At 46.5% G+C, this 10641-nt stretch overlaps 1 protein-coding gene across 2 annotated transcripts in view; it reads left to right on the top strand.

Moving 5' to 3' along the window:
- Positions 1-10641, top strand: part of LOC309524972 (uncharacterized protein) — a 55371-nt gene that overhangs the window by 41105 nt on the left and 3625 nt on the right. Inside the window, exons 1-2 of one of the 2 annotated variants that reach the window (XM_082210249.1) lie at positions 8506-8633; positions 10511-10589. In XM_082210249.1, coding sequence (XP_082066375.1) covers positions 10515-10589 — 75 coding nt within the window. In that variant the 5' untranslated portion in view covers positions 8506-8633; positions 10511-10514. Of the gene's footprint in view, positions 1-8505; positions 8634-10510; positions 10590-10641 lie in introns of those variants that run through there. The other variant, XM_082210250.1, reaches the window with a different exon arrangement.

Here is a 10641-nt window from a genome sequence, read left to right as displayed (position 1 = left end):
TAATGCATTGTGGCAATCTAGCGTGGAGAATGGTAGAAAAAGCATACTAAAAATCTTCTATGTGGGGGACCCTAATTTGTAGAATACTTGAGTATCTTGTTACTGCTTTCTGTTGATGTTTTGGTTTGTTTGTTGCATGTATAGAATATTCTGTTTCTTAGTATTTGATGTTTGGGTGCATTTTTATATATGCTGTAAGCCACCCAGAGAGGCTTGGGAAACCCAGCCAGACAGTTGGAATATAAATAAAATAAATGCTATTATTGTTATTATTCATTTTGGTTTTTCAACAAGCTCTGCAGATCTAGACATTTCAAGCTGCTCTGAGTTGCAGTGCTGTATTATCAATGCTCAGGGGTGGCCTCACTTCTGCCCCCACAATGGGGGCTCAAAATCCATAAGGAGCGTACCCCTGCAAGTTGGGTGGGGTGGTCCCCCCTCACCCCAACAGACCTCCAAGGGGTCAGACGCCTCCCCCCATTCACTGGCAAAGAGCCTTTTCAGATCCTGACAAAGCTGAATGGTGGAATGTCTGCCCTCTTGAGGACTTGCCCTTGTTGGGGGAGGATCCTTTTCGGGACATGGCTGGAGGGGAGAGGACTCACAGAGCTTTGCTGCCCGTTCCACTTTGCCCCTGGAGGCCGGGGAGACTAGCAGCAAAGCTGAGCAGTGACGCCTCTTTGGGGGTGACACCTGAGGCAGCTGCCTCACACAGGCCCAGAGGCAGGCAGGCTCTGTTGATGTTATTGCCTGCTGGTTTAAATTGTGTTATTTATGGCTTGGTTAATCTTAGGGACTGCTCACCAGAACTTTTCTGATACAAATAACCCTTGATTAAATGGTGATATTTTATTAAAACCAGGTATCACATCATTTGTTTTCATGTAAAACGCCTTTAACACAGTGCCAGGCCTTGAGTTTCAATAATGAAACAGCTGTATCAACCTTTATTTTAAAAATTTTATTCCATCAGGAGATGTTTGGGGGGTCCTGGATGAGGAGGAACCACCAGAAGTCTGGCCAGAAAGAGGTGAGGAGCAAGAGAACGAAAGGAGGTTGGGGGTTCAAGATGGAGCCAACAAACAAGAGGGGAGAGAAACAGTGAAGCCAAGGGATGAACACAGTGTTTCCCAAGAAGATGAAAATCAGATTAACAGGGTGGAGAAAAAACATGAATGTACTGTGTGCGGAAAGAGATTCTGTAGTCGCTCAGCCCTTGCTAAACATCAAAGCGTACACTCAGGTGAAAAACCTTATGAATGCATGGAGTGTGGAAAGAGATTCAGAATGAGAAGCCACCTTAATGAGCATCAAAGAACTCATACAGGGGAGAAGCCTTATAAATGCATGGAGTGTGGAAAGAGCTTCAGAAAGAGTAGCCACCTTAATGAGCATCAAAGAACTCATACAGGGGAGAAGCCTTATGAATGCATGGAGTGTGGAAAGAGATTCAGAAACAGTGGTCTACTTAATGTGCATCAGATAACTCATACAGGGGAGAAGCCTTATAAATGCATGGAGTGTGGAAAGAGCTTCAGAAAGAGTAGCCAACTTAATGAGCATCAAAGAACTCATACAGGGGAGAAACCTTATGAATGCATGGAGTGTGGAAAGAGATTCAGAAACAGTGGCCAACTTAATGTGCATCAGATAACTCATATAGGGGAGAAACCATATACATGCATGGAGTGTGGAAAGAGCTTCAATCACAGTGCCTCCCTTAATGTGCATCGAAGATCTCATACAGGTGAAAAACCTTATAAATGCATGGAGTGTGGAAAGAGATTCAGAAACAGTGGCCAGCTTACTTTGCACCAAAGAACTCATACAGGGGAGAAACCTTATGAATGCATGGAGTGTGGAAAGAGATTCAGAAACAGTGACTACCTTCCTTTGCATCAAAGAACTCATACAGGGGAGAAACCTTATAAATGCTGGGAATGTGGAAAGAGTTTCTTTGACAGTAGTACCCTTACTAAACATCAAAGAACTCACACAGGGGAAAAACCATATACATGCATGGAGTGTGGAAAGAGCTTCAATCAGAGTGCCTCCCTTAATGTGCATCGACGAATTCATACAGGTGAAAAACCTTATAAATGCATGGAGTGTGGAAAGAGCTTCAGTGACTATAGTACCTTTACTAAACATCAAAGAACTCACAGGGGAGAAACTTTATAAATGCATGGAGTGTGGAAAGAGCTTCAGTCACAGCAGGTCCCTTAACATGCACCATAGAATTCACACAGGGGAGAAGCCATATAAGTGCATTGAGTGTGGTGAAAGCTTCAAGTGCAATTCTCACCTTAAATGACATCAGACACTTCGTACAGGGAACAAACCGCATGAACGCCTGGAGTGTGGAAAGAGGTTTGGTCACAGTAGCCTCCTTACTTTGCATCAAAGAACTCATACAGGGGGCAAACCGTATAAATGCTTGGAATGTAGAAAAAGCTTCAGTTACTCTAGCACCTTTCATGCACATAGGAGAATTCACACAGGGGACAAACCATATAAATGTTTGCAGTGTGGAAAGAGCTACCGCCGCAGTAATCACCTTTCTCGACACCGGATAACTCATTCAGGAGACTAACCCTATGAAAGCTGATGTGTGGAAAGAGCTTCCGTTACAGTGGTAAAAGCTGTTCTCCAATTGGAGCACTCGCAGACCAGTGTTTCCTAGTAGGGAATTAGTAGCTCACTCTTTGACGATGTGCAATTCTTCACCTTCATCCATGCACGAGGGCTTTTCCAGTACAGCAAGGAAGCAGGATAAGGACCAAATACTTTACTGTTGCAAAGGTTCAGGCTCAGTAAAACAGTTTTGGGAGTATGTATATCCATCTGTCTAGTGATAAGTTGCCAGTAGCCAGGTGCAAACTGTGTCTGGCGCCTGGCTAATTTTGAACACTGCCCCCACACTGGTATTTAATTAAAATAAGACATGAACTTGAGAATTTTCTCATATGAATTACCAATCTGTTCTTTTCGGTAAGCATTTCTGACTTTCATCTTCAGACTATGAGCTCAGAATATTTAGAGTGACGCTATAAAAAATTATTGCAAAACAGCATCTTTGTGTATGCCTTAACTAAGCGGTAGATTTCTACCAATATGCTCTCTCTATTCTGAACCAAGTTTATCCTTGATTTGTTATGTAAGATACCTGGTGCGGATGATCAACAGAAAGTCACATATTTATTGTCTCGTTTGAGAAATCTGTGACAAAGTTGTGAGACTTGCAGTTGCTGCCCGAAAATTGAGAATGTTCATTGAGGAGAATATGGTGGACTGTAAAGATTTAATTGACATCTAAAATCTTATTTGTGTGTATATGTGTGTGTTTGTGTGTGTGTAATATAGACTAATACTGTATTTTAATGCCATATTTATGTATATATTTCATATGACCATAATGGTTCAAACAATAAACATATACAGCTTGTAGGCTTTTGCAGATACAGTTACGTACAGATAGATGGACTGTATAGGCAAAAGTAAGTAACAAGAAAATAGTATTTCTCATGCCTTAACATGTTAGATGCTGATTGGTTACTGCCGCAGAATCCTATAGTAGTAGTAGTAGTAGTAGTAATAATAATAATAATAATAATAATAATAATAATAATAATTTATTACTTATACCCCACTCATCTGGCTGGGCCTCCCCAGCCACTCTGGGCGGCTCCCAACAGAATATTAAAAACACAATAAAACATCAATTTATTATTTCCTTGGCATCTGAAGGGAGGACGTACCATAGGACGGGCGTCACTACCGAGAAGGCCCTCTGCCTGGTTCCCTGTATCCTAACTTGCAGTGAGGGAACCACCAGAAGGCCCTTGGAGGAGGACCGATGGGGGTGGAGACCCTCCTTCAGGTATACTGGGCCGAGGCTGTTTAGGGCTTTAAAGGTCAGCACTAACACTTGGAATTGTTACAGATAGGTAGCCGTGTTGGTCTGCCATAGTCAAAATAAAAAAATTCCTTCCAGTAGCACCTTAAAGACCAACTAAGTTAGTTCTTGGTATGAGCTTTCGTGTGCATGCACGAAATATTATAAGTTATATGTGCATGCACGAAATATTATAAGTTATATGAATGTTGAGAATTTGCTAAGCTTTGGAGAAAATTAGCTTCAGTAAAAAATGTTTGAAGGAAACTAGGGTAAAACTATGAAAGTATTAAAGTTTAGAGTAATTTTTGGACTTAATATATGGTATTAAAATGACTTAATAATAGGTATTCTAAACTGAAAATATGGTTAGTGGAAAATACAAAAAACACATGAAACAAGGTAACAATTTGCTGTTATTTTTATTGTGAAGAATGCAGGGTTCGGAGGATGTGGGGAAGTCCGATGGTTTTTGAAAATTGTGACAGAAAAATGGAAAATTTCTTTCTTTAATCTTTCTTTTTTTCTGTAAAAATGCTTTTGACGTATATCTGATTATATATTTGTACCTGGAAAAAAGCAATAAAAAATATTATAAAAAAATAAAATAAAAAGTGACCCACGTGAACAGCCTTCCCTGCCTGCTTGCAGATAGGGCTCCAACCAACGCGCCGCAACGGCGCTGCCTACTGGCCGGTCCCGCAACTTTCGCCTCCTCGCGGGCCGGGCAAAGAGGCTTTCTGCTCGCTCGGTCCAGTCCGGGGCTCGCTGCGGAAGAGGCGGTCCCGCGAAGCCGAGCTCGGAGCCGGCTGCCTCCGCCCCTCGGAGCCTCCCAGGCGCGGCTGCTCGAGGGGGCGGGTCGCGCGCGCGGCAACTTTTGGAGCCCAAGAGAGCCGCGGAGGCTGGCAGCGAGGGCAGGGAGCGAGAGCCACGCTTGGGACACCACTCACTCGCTCGGGCCGCAAATAGAGGCCACTGCGGCGCTGCAGCTGGCGAGGAGATGGCCGGGGGCGCGGGCGGCGGGGCTGGCTGGGGGTGGCTCTGGTGGGTAAATAGCGGGGCCAGCAGGCGGGGAAGGGAACGGCAGAGGCGGGTGGAGAGCGGGGACCAGGCGCAGATCCTGCAGCAGGCAGTGCGCCCCGGCTGGGCTGGGAGAGGCGAGGCTGCTGCCGGTGCAGCTGCGCAGAGTGGGGTGGTGGGAGGCGGGCGGGCGGTGTGCCACACCGCAAAGCAGGGGCGCCTCCCACCCTGAAGAGGACTGCGCCGGCATCTGGGCGGCTGGAGCAAAGTGGGAGCCTGCCAGCAACTTGGCTGCGGGAGCCTGGCTACGAAACACCGCCCCCTCCCCACGCCAACACATCGGCTTTATCTGGGCCGGAGGACTTGGCGGATAGCCCCCTCCCTGGGAGCAACTGCAGCAGCTCAGGCCCCAGCAGGACATCCTGGCCACCCGCGCCCGCAGTGCCGCTGGGGCTTCCTTGCAAGGAAGAAACTGCTGCTGCCCAAACTGCAGCTCCGTATCCTCCGACTCCTGAGTGCGGCGGCAGGGCGGGGGGAGGCAACATTTGCTTCTGCTCTGCTCTGTTGGGACAGGCTCCTGTCTCCTCCCTGTTGGAGCTCCAGTCTGCCTGGAAGCCCATCTCGTCATCTTTTTAAAAAATCATTATTATTTCTTCTTCTATTCTTATTTAAAATCGTACTGGAATAGGTATATTAAATAGTGTATAGGTTCAAGACAACACACACCAGTGCCTATGGAAAAATAACTTTGAAAAAGTCCTACAGATACAACCGGCCCTTTGAGGGTGACCAAAAAGCTGATGCGGCCCCCGATGAATTTGAGTTTGACACCCCTGCTCTAAAGTAAAGGGAATGGAAACACCGTTTACCTTCCTGCCAGTGTGGTACCTCTGCTTTTATAATAATAATAATAATTTATTATTTATACCCCGCCCATCTGGCTGGGCCTCCCCAGCCACTCTGGGCGGCTTCCATCAAAACCAAAAATACAATAAAATATCACATGCTTTCGAACTGCTAGGTTGCCAGGAGCAGGGACCGAACAACAGGAGCTCACCCCGTCATGGGGATTCAAACTGCTGACCTTCTGATCGGCAAGTCCTAGGCTCTGTGGTTTAGCGTCTCTTTTTGGGAAACTCTCTAGGAAGAGACAATAGAACAATAGAAATACTGGAATTAAAGGATTTGTTCAACTTAAAGCTCCCCTGCCTTCTCCATTTGAATGCATTGACTAAAATTAGTACAAAGACCCTAGTTTGCAAGGGTTAAATAACTCCCCAAGCTCCAACAAGGAACTGACCAAACCCAGACACCCCTCGCCCTTAAGGACAGGTGTGACGGACAGCAGAGCCAGACTAGTCTCCCTGAAATTCCTCAGGAGCCTCTGAGTGCGTGCAAAGTGCAGACCAAGCAAGGCAGCGAGGGCATCTCCAAGCGCAGCCGCCTGTGCGGGAAGAGCCGGGCTGGGGTCCGGGGTGGGGAGGAGAAGGGCTTCCCGCAGCAACGGTGGTCCTTTTGCAGACACCCAGCAAGCGCTGTGCCTTCTGGAGGACTACAGCGCCAAGCTGAGCCGGGCAGACGAGAGGCAGCTGCGGAGCTCTTCCAGGCTCTCATAGGCGAAGTATTGGGGCTCCTGGGGGGCCCGGCAGCTGGGGAGGGAAGGCTCCTTGACCCACTGCGACACCGAGGGAAATCGAGCCTTCTCAGCGGAGGCAGACATCACTTGACGCTCATGGAAACTGAATTGCATTTGCTGCCTTAATTATTTTGCAGCGCATTCACTCAGCTTGGCAAGTTCCTGTGTCATAGGCGAACTTGGCTTCCTCTGCCCCTAACTCTAGACCCTTTATGAGCAAGTTTAAAAGGCACAGTTTCCACTTTCTATAGCTCAAGTTGGAAAACTCCATCTTTCCCTTCCATTCAGCCAATTCCTTCTTTACCTTTAATCCACATTGTTTGAACTGAAAGTCATTAGCAATAACACGTTAATGTGCATAGGAATTTGTTTATATTTATTTTATTATTATTTTTCAAAATATAGTCCGGCCCACAACAGTGTCTGAGGCACAGTGAACCGGCCCCCTGTTTAAAAAGTTTGAGGCCCCCTGGCTTAGAGAGTGGGTAACTGAGGGAAAGTGCCCCTCGTGAACCAAGGTATTAATGGGTGAAGAGGAGGCTGGAGAGGAGAGGAGCCAAGAGGCAGAGATGAGTCAGGCTGGTGAATAAGTTAGGGGGTCTCCCCCTCCTGCTCTGACCAGCTCCCCTCCTTCTTGATCTCTCAGAATCTGCAAAGGGATGAAGAGGGTGGAGGACAGGCAGATACGGCAAATCTCAGGTTGCTTGGGAGAGGAGCAGACTTAGGGAGCCTGTGGGAAATAGCTGAATGTTTCTCCATGAAAGAAGCAGCAAATCCTGGCTTATAGAAAGCCAGCATGTCAGGGAACAGACAAGGACAGAACCTTTTCCCCTGGAATTTGTGGCAAGAGGGCAAATCCTATGCTAGGGGCTATTAGGAACCTAAGAATGACCCTGTTGGATCCGCCAGGCGCAGAGTGGCCGGGACAGCCTGGTCAGATGGATGGGGTACAATAAATAAATGATTAGGGTTAGTACAGTGGTACCTCGGGTTACATACGCTTCAGGTTACATATGCTTCAGGTTACAGATTCCGCTAACCGAGACATAGTACCTCGGGTTGAGATCTTTGCTTCAGGATGAGAACAGAAATCGTGCAGCAGTGGTGCAGCAGCAGCGGGAGGCCCCATTAGCTAACATGTTGCTTCAGGTTAAGAACAGTTTTAGGTTAAGAATGGACCTCCAGAACGAATTAAGTATTTAACCCGAGGTACCACGGTTTTAGTATTTGCTTCCACTGCCTGAAGCATAGCTGTCAACTTTCCCCTTTTTTATGGGAAATTCCCTTATTCCGAATAGGATTCCTCGCAAGAAAAGGGAAAAGTTGACAGCTATGGCCTGAAGTGGCTGCCTCCGTCTGCCTCATGGACTGTAGAGTTATGTGTGTATCTGAAGAAGTGTGCATGCACACGAAAGCTCATACCAAGAACTAACTTAGTTGGTCTTTAAGGTGCTACTGGAAGGAATTTTTTAATGTAGAGTTATTCTTAGGTTCCTAATAACCCCTAACATGGAATTTGCCCTTTTCACAGTTGCCACAAATTTAAATTCCAGGGACCAGGGGAGAAAGGTTTTGTTTTCCCGTTCCCTGGCAAGCTAGCTTTCTATAAGCAAGGAGCTACTGCTTCTTTCATGGAGACGCATTCAGCTATTTTACACGCGCACCTGAAATCACCCGCCTTTCCTGCTCTCTCGCTTTCTCTCTCTCTGAAGGATGCCAAAAAGAGGCAGCTCCCTCCCTATTTGCTCTTCAATGGTTAACAGCAGCAACAGCGTCTGAGCCCACATTCCTAGAGCAGAAGATTGCAAAGAGGAGGAGGAGATGGGGGGGGGGGAGAGAGAGAGGGTATGTGCCCCTTTCCTCTTCCGCAGATCTGAAAGGGGGGGAAATGCAAAGTTTCCCACGTGAGTTTCTTCTTGCTTTGGCAGAGATGCTGAAGGCGGCCGCAGGGAGGGAAATGCAAGATTAAGGCAAATAATTCCGCGTGCTGGGGAAAGCAGGACTCCCGCAAGAGCTCTTCCCCTAACCGAATTATTAGGCTCATTGAAGAGATGCGCTCCGTGCACTGAGAGATCCAGGTAGGTTAATCACTCCGCAGGTAAGCATCCATCCATTATCTCCCCCCAACCTACAACTGCTTCTCGTTTCCTGTGTTGGGGACCTTATTCACTAGTAACCTGCAATCATTTCCTTATGCTGCGAAAATTAAGGTTGCCACTTTCCTTCACTCTTCCACATCTCTCTCTTTGCTCTTGTGCCTTCAAAAGACTCCTGAAAGGCATAAACGAAGCGTTTCCACAAATGGAAAGGGGGCCGGGGTGGGGAGTGTTACCGGAGAAATCTGAGGGCTCCCTTGGACAAAAAACAAGGACACCAGCCAGGAATACCAGAGCAAAACAGCAGCCAGTAGGCTTGGTCTTTACTGAAAACTGTCCCGACAGGACTCCCACCTGCCACAAGGTGGAACAAGATGGAAGCCCCGACAAAAGAGCCCCCAATCTTTTATTAGTTGCTAATCCCCATGTTACACCCCCCCCAAACTACATCACAGTTACATCATGAAAGGGAAGGTCTGGTGGCAGTAATCTGAGCATCCTGGACCCTGCCCCATGGTTCCCCTTGCCCTCCACCAAACACCCATCAAGTGTAGCAAAAGAGATATTTGCATTTCCCCTGTTTCCCAGCCAAGTTAATCACACCCTTTTGTCTTCATCTGAGTTTGTTATTTCTGGAATGGCTACCTGTCCGGCACTCAGGTATCAGGATGCCAGGGATTACCACTCAGGCAGAGGGGCTGCTGAGTAGCTGAGCTCACATGTCTATATGAATTTCTGAAGTTTTCCTAGTGAGCCAGTACATAGGTACATTTATCAGTGAATTCTTGCATTTGGTATCGTGCAGCAGAGGCCCTACGAATAGACAGGAAGAAACGGCGAGGAAGTGTTTTGTGAGGACAAATCACAAAAGTGATTGTGCTGATTTTGGTAGTGGGCTCCATGTGCATGATATCTGCTGGAGGGGCAAACCCCCAACCTATACATAAATCCCTGCAACAGGAGGCTCTCATGCCACATTGCCAGGTGCCTGGTAGTGAATGTTAAACTGCACAGGAGCAAGGTCAGGGGGGAAAAACAACAACATTGGCAATCCTAATCAATTTTGCGTGCTCAAGAAAGCCGGCCAATGGAAGGCGGAATTGAGAGGAGGAGTTCCCAGCATCACTGCAGTGGAGGTGGAATGTATGGTAGCTGTTGTGGCAAGCAGCCATTGATAGCCGTCTCCTCTATATGAATCTTTTCCAATTGTATTTTAACACCATCCAAGTTTGTGGCCATCACTGCCTCTTGTGGAAGAGAGTTCCATCATTTAATAATGTGCTGTGTGAACAAGGCCTTCCTTTTGTCTTGCCCTGAATCTTCCAACCTTCAACTTCAACTGGATGAGCTTGAATTCAGGCAAAAACGTTCCTCTTTAACCGGGCCTTTGGTTGATTGTCATCCGATGGCCTTTTAAAAAGTGTTGGGTGGCGGCTATTGGGTTGTTTTTATTTTTATTGTGTATTTTGTGGTTTTATATTGTAATTTTATCCTGTGAACCGCCCTGAGACCTGCGGGTGTATGGGCGGTATACAAATTTAATAAGTAAATGAATAAAAATAAAATAAAATCCTACTTTAAATATTCACACCCTGCATAATTTTACGTACCTCTGTTGTGTGTGTGTGTGTGTGTGTGTGTGTGTGTGTGTGTGTGTCTGCCTTCCTTCCACACATACTTATCCTTTTTTCGTAAATAAAAAAAGTCACAAATGTTGTAACCTTTCCTCATAAGGGAGTTTCCCCAGCCCCCTTGATCATTTCCGTTGCTCATTTCTGAACTGTTTCCCCCAACTCTCCTTATACCCCCTTTGAGGTGAAAGTTGCAGATAGCTTGACCCTTTTCATCTTCCCTCATAGGTAGTGAAATGGCATCTGAAATGTTTTCCAGACCCTCTCCCCTTTGCATTGGCATGGAGACAGGTGCTGTGGAGTCACCTCAGGTAGGAGGGATACTCTTTATTGATATATATATATTGATATATATACAGTGGT

The sequence above is a fragment of the Podarcis vaucheri genome (genome assembly GCF_965113315.1).
Source record: "Podarcis vaucheri genome assembly, chromosome: 2".
NCBI classification, from domain to species: Eukaryota; Metazoa; Chordata; class Lepidosauria; order Squamata; family Lacertidae; genus Podarcis; species Podarcis vaucheri.
This window is presented reverse-complemented; position numbering and strand designations above follow the sequence as displayed.